Source organism: Athene cunicularia (genome assembly GCF_003259725.1).
Source record: "Athene cunicularia isolate RWA chromosome 4 unlocalized genomic scaffold, athCun1 chr4_part2, whole genome shotgun sequence".
In the NCBI taxonomy this organism is placed as follows: Eukaryota; Metazoa; Chordata; class Aves; order Strigiformes; family Strigidae; genus Athene; species Athene cunicularia.
This window is the reverse complement of record NW_020799099.1, coordinates 4,366,905-4,384,389: the sequence shown is the minus strand read 5'-3', so window position 1 is coordinate 4,384,389 and position 17,485 is coordinate 4,366,905. Positions and strand designations below refer to the sequence as shown.

General features: G+C 36.2%; 1 protein-coding gene across 5 annotated transcripts in view; it reads right to left on the bottom strand.

Annotated features, from left to right (window-relative positions):
* The window catches only part of PRDM5 (PR/SET domain 5), an 83,647-nt gene that overhangs the window by 65,757 nt on the left and 405 nt on the right, over positions 1 to 17,485 (bottom strand). For all 5 annotated transcript variants that reach the window (XR_003398342.1, XM_026848111.1, XM_026848110.1 and 2 more), the window contains exon 2: positions 7,162 to 7,284. Coding sequence is in view for 4 of the 5 variants with exons in the window: in XM_026848111.1 (XP_026703912.1) it covers positions 7,162 to 7,284 (123 nt within the window). In the remaining variant the exon portion in view is untranslated. The remainder of the gene's footprint in view (positions 1 to 7,161; positions 7,285 to 17,485) is intronic.

Sequence of the window (17,485 nt, the reverse complement as noted above, 5' to 3'; positions counted from 1 at the left end):
CCCCCCCAATATTGGGAAGGTTGATGTTAGCAGCATTTCAATGGCATGTGCTTTGTATGTGCCCAGTATGGCAGCCCTTCCAGTACTGGCAGATATTAATGGACCTATAGGATCCTGAACTGAGACACTGCAACTTACTCTTTGAAGTCTCCTTTAGAGGGTCTGTGGAAAATACAAACCAACAATAACAAAAAACCCAATCCATTTACTTAGATTTGGGTGACATATTTATATCCTTGTTTTTATTGAGGAAATATACAGGTTTCCCAACCTCTCTTATATCTTCTCTCAGAATCACAAAATGAAGGTAGCTCTGGAGGTCATTTTATCTAACCCCCTCAAGCAGGGTCACCTAGAACAGACTGTCCAGGAACATATCTAGACAGCTTTTGAATATTTCTAAAGAGGGAGACTCCACAACCTCTGTGGGGAATGTGTGCCAGTGGTCAGTCACCCCCACAGTTAAAAAAAGTATTTCTTGATGTTCAGAGGGAACCTCCTGAGTTTCAGTTTGTGCCCACTGCCCCTTGTCCTGGCACAAGGCACAAAAAACCCCAGATCCCATTCTGCAAAGCTGCTTTCCAGCTGTTTGGGGCCCAGCATGTAAGGGTGCATAGGGGTGCAGGACTTTGCACTTCCCTTTGATGAGCTGCCTGAGGTTTGGCATCCCTCTGGATGGCACCACAACCCTCTAATTTATCAACCACTCCTATCAAGTTTTGTGTCATCAACAAACTTGATAAGGATACACCCTGCCCCATCATCCAGAACATTTCTGATATATGCTCTCTTCAACTATTCCATTACATACTTGTACAAATCTAGTTAGGAAATACTGCTTTCAGCATGCGTCTGTTGCAGAGGATGTTAACCACTCCAGCAGTAATACCAGTTCCCATTCCACTAGCTCCAAAGCACCACAGGAGTGGCCCTGTATTTTTTATGCTTTTTGAGAAAACTCAATTTTTAATTTCTTTCCCTTTCTCAACTCAAAAACAGGAGGAAGCCAAAGCCATAGGCATTAGCTTCAACTTTGGATTTAAATCCCAATTTTCCCCAAAGTTTACAGATGTTCAGATTTAGTGTTCCACTCCAAATGTATCTTCAACTAAAGTGGCATTTCACTGTTTAAAGAAATGCTGGCTTAGTAAAACCTACAACCATGTAAAACATAAACAGAAGTTCACATATGTGACTTTTACTGCCACAAGAAACCACCGAACTGAGCAACTGAACAAGCTTTCAACAGCAAGGAACCATCTTGTATGGCACAATACACTGTAAGACATGCCAAGTAATCTCTGTTAAAAGTCCACGCACCTGATGATGCTCAACACTTCCAGGAGCTCTTTAACATGTTTTTGACTGAGCAACTTATATTTAAAGACTTCCAAATGCAATGAAAAGGCTTCCATCAATATCAAATGTAATGAGATCACTCCCCAGAGCAAACAGGAATATTTGAAGCTACAAACATAATTAGCAGGGCTAGAGTAATTAGCAAGCACAAGGAGGATCTAATCACCAGGATGCTTTGGATGACCAATTACCCAGCCTCTTAGAGGCCCTGGCTTCTTTAGATAAAATGTAAAGATCCTTATATCTTGGCAGATAACATGAGAACACATCTTCCTGCACATATTTGAACATGTTCATCTTCCTTATTGCCTTTTTTTTTTTTACAATTGCAAGTGTTCCCAGACACACCTGAAGTAACAAAAATTTGATTCTTGAAGACTTCTTTCCTCTCTTTACTTTCATCTCTCCAATCCTGCTCCCCATTTAAATAATACAAGTATGACAACTACATTTTCTTTAAAAGTTACTATTATATTATGCTAATATACTTTTTTTCTTCCTAAACATTTAAGAAAAAAATGTAGTGCTAATAACAAATGCCATATTCCAAAAATAACAAATGCCATATTCCAAATTGTAACATGGTATCTCAGCAAGAAAAAGCACTTAGTGATAGGAAAACTTGAGAAAAGAGGCCCTTAGAAATCCATGGAGAGATAAGAATGGTAGCTCTTTTTGAACGTTAATATCACTGTTCTGTGCACCAGCTTAGAACTAAGAGAGCCTAAAATCAGAAATGAGTTACATCTAAATTAAAAAGAAAAAAACCCACCACCAAAAAAAGTAACCTCCGTGCTGAAAAGGGTCTCAATTATTTTGTTGCTTGCTATTACTGAGGTTCCTATTGCAAAATCAAAAATGTAATCAGTGCAGTTTAAGGAATCACATGGAGAAAAACACTTGTTTCACTCTTCAGAAACTTCTCACTTTGAATTCTTCAATAATAGAATACCTGAGCAGCACTAGTATGTATTCAACAACAGATAAATGCATATGACCCTGGAATTAAAAAATTCTCCTTTTTCCTACAAAAAAAATCAAGAATCAAGCAGATTCACCCCTCTGAGCATGCAGGAAGCCAACAACTGTATTCATGTTCCTTCTTACTTTGCATAACAAACTGATCTTTTCCTTTGTAGCACTCAAGCCACCAGTAAGTTTCAGGTAGACCTGAAAACTGCCCTGTAATCTCCAGCAGAGAGTGTTTCATAAAATTACAACTGACAAACAGATAAACTTACCCATTCTGGATAAAGGAATATTGAAAATTTAATATTCTACCAGTCTAAAAACTGAAAAGCCAAAACTGTGGTATTTTCAATAGAAGCCATTTCCTTTTGATTATGATAATTACAGTGCATTTTTGCTACTGTATATCAGAAGTCAGTTGTAAGTAAATAGCTAAGAATAGCCCAGGGCAAAAGAGATTACAATTCCTACAGTTTCTGCTAATGCAAAAATTGTAATTCTAAAGATACTTTAAATATAGTAGAGGATTAACTCCTTCAATTACTACTTGCAGTAAGGTAGAGAAGCCTTGAGCAATTCAGCTGTGCAAAATGCTCAGAAAAGCAATTGGTACATACACAGGTACCCTCCAACCTTTCTGTCCATCTCTAGCAATTAGCCAGTGTGGTATTACTCACCACACAGCTGTTAAAAATACTTCCAGTGTTTTCCTAATCAAAGACGATGCAAACACTACAGTCCCCCCTGGGAGCAGAGGCAGAACCCAGTGCCCAGAACACTCTCCACAACACCACCAAGAGCTACAACCAGAACCAGGGTTTTACAAAATACATAGCATTACAGGGAGAAGGAAAAAAAAAAAGCCCCCAAAACCAAAGCCACCCTCTCACCACCCCACTCCCAAAAAATCCAAATTAAAAAAAAAAACCACCATTGAACTTACTTTAAAAAAAAAAAAAAAAAAATCACATGCTCTCTAAGTTGCTCTTTCACCACAGGAAGCATTTTGCACAGTCTAAACATAATCATCAGTTACAATTAAGCTATGATGAACTAATCATATTTTGCATTCAAGCCAGGATGTGGTTTATTTTATTTGTATACAAGGACATACTTCTTTAAACTCAATACTGAGCACTAGGCAGAAAACAGTAAACTGATTATCAATCACTATTTTGGATATGAGATTATAACATCTATCACTACTACAGTGACACCATCAGGATTGGAAATTGTTCTCAGAATAGACCAAAAAGCTCCTATTGGAGTATTTGGAGACTGGAAAGAAAACTAGTGGAAAAGATAATTAGTGGAAATTAGCATTACTGGGTATAAACAAGAAAATAATTACTTTCTGTTCACATTCTTGTTAGTTCATACAAAGCCTCCTAGAAAATTGCAGAAGGGCAGCTATGAAGCACACAGCCAGTGTTAACTTCTTAAGCGGACTTAGGACAACTTTACCAATATAATTCATAACTTCTTCCTACTTGTAAAACATAATTTTATCATCTTGGAGGCAAGTAGGTAACTCTCAATTCAAATTAAAGGGTGTCATTAGCAAAAACATTCCACCAACGCTTTGCCCACTGATTTCAGAAAACAAAGTGCTATTGCACCAAGTGACCTTAAATCTATCATTAAAGGCAAAGACTGTGGAATTTAAAATACTGAAGGATTTGTGAGCTGTGTTGTTGGGGTTTTTTTCCCCCTAAAGGAATAGCAGAGCTTTGGGATTTGTATCTCCATCTACTAAAGTGAGATCAAACCTGCAAAGAAATACGTGCATACTGAGCTTTCTTCAACACAAGTAGCACCTATTCATGTTACATGCAATTAAATATTTATACACATAAACATATCTACACAGCTTCAAGATCACTCACACAGAATACACGTCACTGGCAGTTGATTACTGATGGTACTAAAAAAACCTATGAGATAATTTAGTAAATTTTTGTCTGTTTCTGTAAGTTTGTTTTCCCTATACTTTTCACCATTTTGTACATGTTGATCATGTTTATTTTTCCCTGTATTTTTTCCATTTTTAAACCATCCTTTAAGTCCAGTATGATCCTTTAAAAAGGCATGCAAAAAGCACTAAGCACACTCTAAGCAAGGTATAACATTACATAATACAGCATAAGAGTTTATTTCCATTTCCTTACCTAAGTAATCATTTTCATTACCAAAAAAACCCAGTGCTACACACTGGATATTCCATTAAAACTTCTAGTCATAAGTTCAGGTCATTTGACTAAACATTTTATTTAAAAAATAATAATGAACATTAATTGTTCACACTGCTCCCTCTTGTGAACCTTACTTTGCATTTGCTAACGTTGACTGTCATTTGCAACCACACTGCCTATGCACTGATGCTGTGCTCATCACTGACTAATGCCTAGAATTCTTCATGTCTGAGGACCTTCCATATTTGGTACTATAAGCAGGACAACAAATCTTTTGGTAGATCTTGGTATAATAGAAACAAAGACAGAAGGAAAACAGAAATAATTGCATATACAGTGGTCATACTAAATTAACCACTGCCTTGTCACAGACATCAGGAAAAGCATAATAAAGGAGTCATTCATCAGTGCTGACAAGAATTTTTGCCGAATGGATGAATAATGAACACTCTTTCTTATCCATTACTCAAAATTCAATTGTAGCCTGGATGTTAAGACCTAAAGTCTGAATGAAAGATGTCAACCTAGAGTACGAGCCCAGAGTAAAAGTAAATGATGAAACAGATCACAGTGACCTAAAACAGAAACAGCAGCAAGGCCCAAGGAAACAGTATCAGCAGCAAAACTGCAGTCACGTTCACCCAGCAATACGTGATGGAATGTCACAGGCTGACATTCAGTAAAACTAGAGCTTTGGAAAGTAGGAGGCACAAATCAGGTGAAGGCTGGCAGATAACCAGTTAGGTTTCCCAATGCAGTACACTGTTAATAGTAGCATTCAACTACTGTCATAATGGAAGAAAAGCCAGGTAGAAGAGACATCACAGAAAAAGAGAAATCACAGAAAAGCTCACAACCAGGACGGGAAGAGGCAGATTGATACCAGGTCTTCAGGGGAACTGGCAGCAGCAATCTCCTTGGGCAGTACTTGCTTAAAATCCAAATAAGCAAACAGTCCCTCTGGTGACTAGAAGATTTCAGGAGTTGGACACGTCATCAACACAGAAATCAAAATTACCAGTGTTAAGTGCCACAGAGGGAAGGGGCAGGGTGGTAAACAGTAGTAATGCATCTTTCACAGAACTGCATGCTAGGGCTTTACTAGTATTGTTTTTTTACTTAGTAGTTTTAAAACAAATTTTTTTTACTCTTTCATTTCATCAGAAATGAACTTTATTTTCTTGAAAAGGAAAATTTTTTTTTTTGCTTGTCCTCAAAATAAACTACATTTTTTAATTCTTTTGTCAAGTATCTGAAGGCATATGCTAGAAAAAAGGTCATCTCATGATGAAAAGGCAGAATAATAATGTTAAGAAATGCTGATAAATAATTCTCCTTTTCCTAATTTTTTGTAAGTTTCGATTACATCAGCAAATAGCTTGGGTTAGCCTGAAACAACATTTTGGAAAGTATACATTTGGAGCAAAAAATTTAACACAGCTATGTAATTCATACTTATGTAGGATTCAAAATTATTTTACTGTAAAACTGAGCTGTCAAAAAAAAAAAAAAGCACAGTTAATTTCTTTCATAATCTCCAAAAGGACAATAGCTGTAACTAGAAAAATATCACTGTCTTTGTTGCATTCTGCAAAGTCACAGAATGCTTCCAAAAATGAGAGATTAAAGAAAGACTCTTCAGCTTGAGAAAAGAGCTGTAAAATAAAAGGGAAAGGATATAATAGGGTTCTACAAAATCAAGGATGGCACAAAAAAATGAGCATGAAGTAACTATTCACTGTTACACAAGGACTAGGGAATTAAGTGAGATCAAGAAGTTTCTAGAAAAAAAAAAACAGAAGCATGTTTCAACATAACGTGTAATTACAACAGTGGAACTCATTACCACAGAATGTTGCAAATGACAAAAATGTAAAAATAAGCTGGATAAATTGAGATCCACAGCCAAGACTAGAAAAGAAAATGATCTTTCATTATTAACTTACCCTCAATCACTGCCTGATCATCCTATCAGATAATTAGATCCTTCTTTGTTTTCTACTAGAATATTTTAAGCACCACACTCACTTTCAAACCTTTCACACTTTTATCTTAAATTTTAAACTATAAAGCAAACACATGATTCTGCTTTCCACACACCTACGCCCATGGCTGAGTCTGGCATGAAACACAACTAGGCCTCCAAGTCATTAGTCCCAATTCAGCCAGGTACATAGTTACCTACTTATCTTTCTCAATTTCCACAATGATGAGAAAACAACTACATTCAGGCAAAAGCTTAACTTGACTGAATAAAGCTGTAGTGAGAAAATTAATCTGTTGTTACAGTAGTGAGTTAACTACTCTGGAAATTATATTTTTTAAATGTAAACTGTTCATTTTAAGCCAGGAGAAATAGTTCATGTAAGTGATTCGGTGCAATTCCATCGCAGTGGATTAATACAAACCTTGCAATCAGAGCCTAACCGAGGACCTCTTTGGTCTTTCATCCAATCAATCTTATTTATGGTATTGTATTTAAGCACAAGAATTCACTTCTAAAAAGAAAGGTAGGAAAAGGAAAGCAGTTTGCTACTTATCTCAGATCTTGTAATTTTATTACAAGAGATAAAGACCAAAGAGGAGATCAAATTAGTAAATTAATAGCAGGAAGCAAACGGTAGGAATACACAAAATTTACCTGGATGGCTGCCAGGTTCTTCTGTTCCTGTGATGGAGCCTCATGGACAAAACGCAGCCAATTAGAATGTCGTGGATTGCTTGCATCCAGGATATAAAGGACCTCACCTTTACTCCCACGAACCTGAAAAATTCAAACAAAAAAAAATCAAGCAAAGTTAAATTTTTTTACCAAACACACACAAACATATAAAACATTAAGACATGCTTGTGTTCAGCAAGTGAATCTTGCATTCAACAGGTACTCGCAGCTGTGGTGTATATTCATCTTTTTTTTATAAGCATATTTATTCACCTCAGAATATACGGGGGGGAGCAACTCAAATGCAGCAGCTGGTGTCAACTTCGTTTATTGAGCTGCCCCTCTCTTTTCTTGGCCTTTCCTTTAGAAAACAAGCATTATGAGTGACTGCTGGGTCTCCCTAATCTGACATTATGGTCACTGGTGCCCACGTTCTTTCCTCTTTCTTCCTTCAGGTCCTCTTTTTCTTTATGATCTTGCCAGAAACTGATGTAACCTCAGAGGTCCTTTCCCATTCCAACCCTATCATTCCTTCTCCAATTTTTCTTTCTGAGTTCTCCTCCTTCATGTGTTCAGATGTCAGCATTTTACTCCTACAATCTACCCAATTCTTCTTATACCTTCCTATCTCTTGTCATTCAGTCTCTCAACTTTCTTCAAATTAAAGTTGTAAGCTCTCCTGTCTCCAATTCCTTTTCCTTTCCTCACAACTTGCTCTCATTGTCCTACTGTCCTTCTCCAACACACTGTCCAAGAGCAGACCATTTTCTTCTGTATCTTATACATGTCCTCAAACTCACTCCTCAAATCACTTCACAATGCTTCTCTTCTGCTGACACTACAGAAAAGGCCAACAGTAACTTTCTTTTGGACAAAAGGGACAGGGAATTCTCTAATCTTGTGCTATTCCAATTTGGTTCCAACACCACTGAGTTCAGGTTCTTGTTCGTGAGTTTCTGTATTCCTGCAATCACCCATGTCCATTCAGTGATCTTTGCCTTGAGAGTGCCTCACCCTTCACTTTCTTTTTTCATACCTGATAGAGACTCACTTTTCCCTTGCTCATTATGTCCTGGCAGATCCTATTCACTCTCTATGGCCAATTCCTAAATCCATCTATTTCTGCCAACTTTCACACTTCCAGAAGCATCTCAACCTTATATGTCCATATCTGAATTCAACTTTTCCACTATCTTTGCCACCTTCCTCTTCTGTAATCTTACTAGTTGCTCAACCAATTTCCAACCTGAATTATCCGTTCTTCCTCCATTCTTTTTGCTTCTTTATCACCAAATACAACTTTTCTTCTTTATATAAATTCCAAATCCAGCAGATACGCTTTCATTATTATTAACTCTTACTGCTCCAGGCCAATCCTAAATATCCCAGAAACTTTCATATAAAACACTTACTGAAAACCATACTCCTCATTTCCCTCTCAAGTCTTCTCTGGGTTTGTTTCTTTGGTTTTGATTTGTGATTTTTTTTTTTCCTTTAGCAAGGGCAAAATCCATCTTGCACTTGGATGGAGATCTGTCTTCAGATCAAGGACCAACATAATTGCAGTTATTCATTCTGTATATCCTATTTTACAGTTCACTTGAACATCTTTTCTATATGCCTCTCTTAAGAAAATTTAAGTATGTAGCCTTAGTGAATAGCAGTCAGTTTTAAACTAGGCTTGGCTGAAATTTTATCAGCATGGGAGATTATTTCAGTAAACAGATTAGGATACTATATAGGTGAAGGGCTTCCCCCTCAAAATACAGACATACTGCTGAAAAAATACAGCTGCCACTGCAACATAAAAAATGGCTTCATTTGTTTTAAGTAATAGATCTCTTGAATCTCCACTGATACAGAAGATAGAGCACCATGGAGAAAGGTCATACAGCCACACTATTGTTCCATGTGATTTATTTATATAATGAACATATTTTCTTTTTCATCTGTCATCAAGAAGTCTGCAGAGCAGGTATTTCCAAAGAGCTAGGGATTTCAGCTATGTGAGATCAAAATTAGATTGTCTTCATAACTTTGTATTTTAAATTGCTCACATTCTTGCTATATTTGTTTCCAATAGATGCAATATCATATTTCTTCAGTATGACTGCTTAAATTACCTAAACATTTAGGATATCACTGGAAAGAAAAAACTGTATTCCATTACAATAATAGCTGGTGACAGCATGGTCTCAGATTAAAAGAAAAAAAACTACTTGCAGTTCTGCAAATAGTCTTCAAAATTTATTACTGTTTTTCCAAAGGAAGACATGTTATCTTAAGAAGGACACATCATGAAAAAGTACCAATATTTCAAACTTTTAAAGTTGTTTTACTTTCAAACACACAGATTAACCACGGTGAAAAGTGTGAAACCTACATATTTCAATGCACTTGGAAACACTATTATTTATCACTAAGCACTACAATGGGTTTCACAGAGACATGTAGTCTACATCCTCGAAGATACTCAAAAGCTGTCCTGGGCAGCTGGCACTAGGTGGCCTTACTTGAACAGTGGGGTTGGACCAGATGACCACCACAGGTGCTTCCAACCTCAACCATTCTGTCATCCTGTGACTACCACCTTGGGAAGGAATGCCTGCTCATTACTGGAACCATTGTTTTTATTAGGAACATGGGCAGAATGAGTGCAATCAAACCATAAAAGGAAGCTGCCAAATTCGCACAAAAATACATGCTAACAGTGTATTCATCTCCTGAAAAGCCATCTGCCAAGCGGAAGTGCTGCCTTGATTATATTGTAGTAATCATCCAGTTCTAAATATGTAATCCACAGAGCAGAACCTCACTTTGAGTGAGAATGGTTAACATTGAAGATTAAAATATTTAACTCATTAAAGTCAAGCTAATGGCTTTGTGATTTAGCTAGCAAAGTATGGGTCATAGAAGCCCACCATGTAGGTCCTATAAAGGTTTCCATCAGATCTTGACTTGAGTTGGATAGAGAAGCAATAGAGATGTTATTATAAAAACCATATGTTACCCTATCTACCTTTTCATCTATTATTTTTCTTCATTTGCCTGATGCTTAAATTATATAAGAATAATTTATATTCACTTCAATTATACACTGTCATCTCAGTTGTGTTTTCTCAGTCTTTGCCAATCCATAAAGAGGTATCAAACAGAAAGCAAAGATTTAACACATACGGAAACTGTTGATAAAAGAATAAATCCCTTAAATATGCACCATACTTTCTATTGCTTTTTTCATCTTTCAAAGAAGTAAGGCTGCATCACATACACAGTTGTGAGGAAGAAAACTAAAGAAAAATAATTAAAACACTGTACTTAACATGAACTAGACCGGTGACATTTACCCCTCCTTTTCTCACTGGTTGCATGGATAGGCGGGTTTCCTAAATGAACAACCAAGCTTTGGACACTATGGCAGTGAATCCCAAACTTAATCAATATTTAAAACAAACGAACAGAAAGACCAGCTCTTGTTTTGCAAGTAGATTTCTCACACTCAAAGCCAGTACAAACTAATCATGGTAGTTAAATGAAATAAACAGACAAACTCTACATTTTAAGTTTAAAGTAAGTGCACCTAAATATCATCTATACTGAATTATCAATGAATCGAAATGAAGTTTGAAATATGTCCCAAAGGGTGCTCCCTCCAATAAGAGTCCACTAAAGTCCTCAGTCCTCCTTCTGCTTTGTGGCATGATCACCAAACAAGAAATTCAGTTTAATTAGAAGATACATCAACAAACACAAGCTAAAATGCTTACACCTAGGTCTGCCTGTACTCATCCACAGAGACAGGACCAGAGATGGCTGTCACTAAGACAGATGTGGCACCATACGTCCACACAATTCTACTAGCCACAGCAACAGGGAATTTTCCCTCTGACCCCTCCATCAGAGACACTGGAAAGCACGAGAGATGTACTGTGTAGTGTTAGTATCTCTGCTCAAGCCTGGCAGTTGCACCATTTATAACAGCAAGGGAACAAACTGGGATGACTGTGTCAAGCTGCTTATGTGCTCATCAAGAACTTAAAGATACTGCAAACCTTCTTTTACAAATATTCCCACACATGTATTTACCACTTACTCCATATGAGATCTGGAGAACTAAACAGGATTCATTCTTGCAACAAAGCTTGCAGTCTGCTCCCAAGAGACTCCTTTCCAATCACCCAAGCACTCCAAGAATCTTCAGGATGACCTGCCTACCACAACTATTGCTGGCAGGAAATTGTTGGAAAACTGAGGGTGTCTTTTGGGGAGAGGAAATGAAAAATACTTTTGTATAACACGAATGAAAGGAAGATTTTCTTAATGTATCTGCAAGAAAACTACTGCATTTCCCCCATGCATCTGAACTGTTACAATCTTTTATAGTTATAAGGTACTTAAGAGGCAAAAAATTTTTACAGGACTGAGGTTCGCTGATAATTTGATGAAGCAGTGTCAATTTCTCAATGCTAGTGAACATATTTGCATTTAGAAATTGTGGCATATGAAGCTGTCATCTGTCTAATGTCTGTTATGAATAATTCCATGCTTGAATTTTATTTTCTCAGTTTCTATACAGTTGGTATTACCTGAACTAAGCAAAATCATCCAGATAGCTTGAGGTGTGTTCCTTAAAATTCTTAAACTGCAGTGGTTAATCCAGAAAGAACTGTAAAAACTATTTTAACAGGACCTGAAGTACAAAAGTATTTCTAATTGATTTTATAAGGCCACCAAAATAAAAATGCTCTTATGACATGAGGCCACTGCTAAATTATAAAGGATTCAGTCATCTTCATAGATCAGAGACTTAGAGGGATTGTATGATATGCCTATGGTCAACATGGAGAGTCAGTGAGAGAGCTAGAAATAAACCTCAAAAGCCTAGCCACCAGTAGATTACGTCATCCTGTAATGTTTTGTTTCAAAACAGGAAACAGAACCTTACCGCTATTTCCTCTAAATAAAGGGGTATATCCACAAAAAAATGAGGCTGCCTGCTATAGCTGAATAGACCATCTTGGTCTAGGACCCATTTATTTCTGAGGACCTTTCAACCTCTGAGGCCAAGATCTTCCTGTAGTGTCTGTAACCAATGGCGATAACTTGGAGTTTCTATTACCAGTGAGTGATGTGACCAGACATGCAGTCACCTTAGTCCCAGGCTAAATAATTAAGTAGCAATTTGTTTCATATTTAAGTATATGCAGATTTTGGCATAAGACTAGAACAAGGCTGATTCAAATTCATGCCTGATAACCCATGGCAAAATATCTTTTCATTTTACTACAATGCGCTTAATATTTGGTCACTCACTACAATCAAAGAATGCATACACATATTCAAAGCATGCACCAGACATAAGGGCACCTCAAATTGAGATGCCTAAGAATTATCTTCTTGAGAATCAATCCAAAAGGTGTCACTGAACTAATTTAGGGGGTTTACTTCAGGATCAACCAGGACATCATTGAATTACACCACGTTAAAAATCACCATGTCACTATACAAGGATTTGAAAAAAAATGTGATGTGACCCTAGTTATTGTATAAACTATCATATGAAACCCCCTCACAGGCCTAAACGATGTCCAAGCTGCTTGTAATGCCCACAACAACATGCACTGCTCCATCTGCTACTTTCATGCTGCAATGAAATTATCTCCAGATTTTCAAAATACATCCAAAGTTGTCATGTATGCTGCTTCAAAATGCTCATGAGTGCAATTGCAAATACTCTACCATGCACACCTGGCAAGAGAAGAAGAAAGGCTTCACTGAAAATAAGCAGATGGTTATCTTTGCTGAAGGCAGTAAACACACTGCCTGCTTTCTGGAAACCATTTTCTAAACATTTATAAATCTAAAAATCTATGTTCTTTCAAACAATCATGTAAAGTACTGTTTTCTGTGCTGCAATTTTTTGATTAGCTGAAAACATGACTTTTACTGTTAATAGTATAAAACAGCTAGATGCAATACGTAGGCATCCTCAGTTTCAGACGTCCATCACAGAGTTCACTGCAGAGTAGAAACTCACATTTTAACATCACTGTAGAAAGGATTAAAACAACACTTGCAAAGGAAGCTTAAGGCAGCAACTGTTGATTTGCCTACTCACTAAGAAGTATTGGGACATAGACAGAGTGTGACATTTTTCTTCAGCCAAAATATATAGCAACATTTTTTCATGTTAATGAACCTCCTTCTGGTGCAGTGATGTTATCTGACGGTTCAGAAAGCTCATTCCTAGGCTTCTGTTAAGGTTTCACAGAGCTTTCACAATAAAGGTTGAATTTAATGTTCACTGGAAGGATACCCAAATCTCTTTATGCAAATTGTGTGTGATCTTCTGTAACAAACTCAGATTAGAATGCTAGCACCTCAGCCTATCAACACGTCATTTTAACATCTTTTATAAATCCCATAACTGAAGATGTGAGGCTAACATTCTCATCACTTTCAGTAGATTCTTTTCACCAAAACCAGAAGATCATTAAGGTACATGGTTCTAAAAGTCACAAAAAATAACACAAAGTTATACAATTGACATGAATAAAGATGACTAAATCAAGCTTTAAAGAAGTTGATTAATGAAACTTACCTAAATAAACAAACTGGTAAGAATATTAAATACTTTCCCTATCTATCCCAGTGGGGATTAATTTAACAAAATTTAAAATCTAGGATGCAAACTCACCACTGAGATAGGGCATTGGTGTCTGACTTGTGTGGCAAATGCAACTTGTGTAAAAATAAATCCAGGTACATTTGTATAAGAAATTTAAAAAAATAATTTCTGAAAATTAAAAAAAGATTCACACAAAAACATTAAAAGCAAACAATGTTAGATGTAAATACTATCTGAGGAGTAATGACTGGGAAGGTAGTCTTCATATATAAAAAAATAAAGCCTACATTGATCAGAACTAGATTTCTTGTATTACATTCATCTTAAGAGCAAAGACAAAATTCTTCTAATTAAGATTTATTTTATCATGAAACTCAGAACATAATTCAACTTAACACCTTGTATGTAAAAGTTTTCCTATGCCTGAATCACTTTTTACAGGTAAGGTATCAAAGGAAAAGAAAACAACAAACCAAAACCAAAAACCAGACCCTTAGTTTAAAGAGCTTAACTTCTCATCCCTCAATCCTAAACATTAAACCTGTGACCTAAAGCTGGTTGTAGCCGATAGCAGATTTTCTGTTGCCTTCACTAGTTTTCAGGCAGGCTTATTTAACTGAAAACAATTGTCACTGCAAAAGTGATGAGAGTTAAATAGTAGAAAAGTAAGTACATTTCATTTTCCCATATAAATAAACATGAACATTAGCTTCCATTGAAAGACTGATTTCTAGCATGTTTCTGTTCTTCTTGGTTTTAATATAACAATGAAGAAAACATAACCTTGGCAGATAGACAGAAACCAAATCTGAAATATGCAACATTCAGCATTACACAGTATATTATGTACCATCCAATCCTGACCAACATTTATTCATGGTATATCAGAGTATTTGAAGAAGGACTAAGTCTTTCCAGCCCTCCCTGTTTTAACATTTGCCAAAGTCATCACCAAAAGTATATACTTGCCACAATCCAATAGTAGTGAAATGAATGCCACTTTCTTGGTTAGGGACAATAGAGAAAATAAACTGAACAGACATCTTCCCTTTGCAAAGCAACATCTGAGCCTCCACAGGCAAAAACTTCTGTGAACTTCAATGCTTCAAATTATTCTGTTGTTGTTCTTAAAGCACATGCTCTTCCAGCAAATACACATAATTTAAAATTGCTATGACAAGTACACTAATACAGACCAACGAAGCAATATTTAATCAAGGTGTTTGTGGGATGCTAAGAATAAAAACAAAACTCTAATGGCATTCTGCTATACTCTTAACATCCTCAGAACTTTATTTAACAAAATCACTGGACCACATAAATTTTTTCAGCTCCATGTTTTCCCAGAGACCAAAAGAAAGCATAACATGTACAATTCTGTCTCAATGTGATGTCTTAAAGATGAGAACTCACAATGCTGGTCTCGCAGAAAAAGGAATAGCTTATCAAAACAGGCTACATCATAGACCATAACTCTATACAACTAGAAATATATGTGGTAAACTTTCTCACAGAAAACTATTCCACAAAATGGAAGCTCAGATCCCAGGCATCACATACCAAGAAATGTTCCACTAATGTTAATTTTTACTTGACTTATAAAAAGCCTCTATTATTTAGCCTTCTTTCTAAAGGTGTCCTCTCTGAAAAACGCATTTTTTTGACTGCCATCAGACTGTGAGGTCAGACTCTAGTATGCCTTTATCCAAGAGTCTTCAAATTAATTCTTTTTAATATCTGTGGTAGAGCTGCCTACGCACAAACTTGGCTAGTTGCCGTGACTGTATCTGAAACAACCATCTATGGACTGTTCAACTTTTTACTTTCCGCATTCCTGGTCTCTATTTTCAACTTTAGACTACTCTCAGGATGATTTAAATTGTATTATAAAGCTCACATTCAGATCAACTTCAGTAAACATGAACAACTTGGGTTCAAACATTCAGGAAGTCATAAAATTTGGTATGCAGGAATCTTTTCAAGGCTCTCAAAACTAGGTTATAATAAGATATTATGAAATGGTTTCAGCATAGCTCATAAAAATATCATTTTCTTATTTGCTGTCAATGGGGTCATATTACTGTCATCAGTAAATACATGTATCAGCCTTTTATTTTCTGTCTTACAGAAACAGATAAATCTCATTTAATCGTCACCAATGAGGAAGCTGGAAAAATCATATGGCTTTCCAACAAACATAGAGACCTTCTCATTGTTATAATCCACCCACCATCCCTTCTGAAAACCTCCAGTATTTTACTGATTTAACATAACCTTCAGAAACATCTCGAAAACACAAGTGAGCCAGGGCACCTTAATGTGTACTGCAATTAGCAAACATTTGTAACAAAAGCACACTGTATTGTTTTGTTTTCAGCTGAAAACAAAGATGATGAAACCAGCTGCTCTGAATACACAACTAAAGGAGAGAGGGGAATGAACTGTCCACACCTCTCCTCTCTGCGAAAAGATATTTTGGGCACACCCCTAGATTAAAAAAAAAAAAAAAGGATTCAAAGACTTCAAAGACTTAAATTGACACTCATCTAGGAACATTTTGCCACTGCCACTCACTGTATTTATACTGAGTTTGGGTTTAACAGGATGGGGTTTTAGCATTCTCTCACTCATTGTTCCAGTGTGTAGAATCTATTGATAGCTCTGTTAAGACTGTATCAATACTATGCTCTCTTTATTAAGCCACTCAGCAATGTTAATACTAGAAGTTTTTTTCAAATAAATATTTTGTAATAAATGCACAGATAGTGCTTTAAACTGGATGTCTAACATAAGCTTTTCTTGTACGGTGCCACACAACATAAAAATAATGTAGAAAGGTGAAAAAGTAGGAAACGAGTCCTTCTCAGTGTACACCAGGACTAAACATGCATTCAATAGAAACTGCTTGGCTGGGGCAGGGAAGAAAAAAAAAAGGAAAGGACTTCTGCTCAAAGAACTACAGCAGCAAAGAAAGATTACAAAGATGGAAAAGAAGCACCAAAAAACAGGTGTTTATAACAAACTGGAAATGGTGTCATTGCAAATATTTTTCAGTTAGTGTAATCTCTTCAACTGATAGACTGATTTTTGCTACAGGGAAACACAGCTATGACAGAAACTAGGATGGATTAAGGACCTAATTAGAAGATCTAGTGTATGAACTACCGTTGCTGCCTAATCCATATAAAAAAAAGTTTACAAGAGTCCTGAAACTCATTATGCCATCATCTGCCCACAGCACCAGGTTTTTATTTTACTAAAGATCTCACAACCACACATGGCATTACAAAGATGCTAAAATTTAAAAACTTCACTTATACAATTGCCAAACCCTAGCAGAAGTGTCACATCAGGAAGCGTTTTATATTACAGTTGGAGGAAGCTGAGATGACACCTGTTGATCAGCATGAATCAGTATCTCAGTAACTTAAAATCATCTTCCCCTATTCAAATTATTTTAAGTTTTTTTATTTTCACTTTTTCAACAATTTTTAACAATGTTGTTATATTTTTGTTTTGCTTGACTTGATATTTTTCACACTTCATTGATAAGAAACTATAATTTGCTATTTCTTTATAGAGAAGTCAATCCCTCTCCACCCAAAAAGCTATTTTTAAAGCATAAATACAAAATCTCCCTACAGTATCTTTATGCTACCAAAAAAAAAAAAAAAA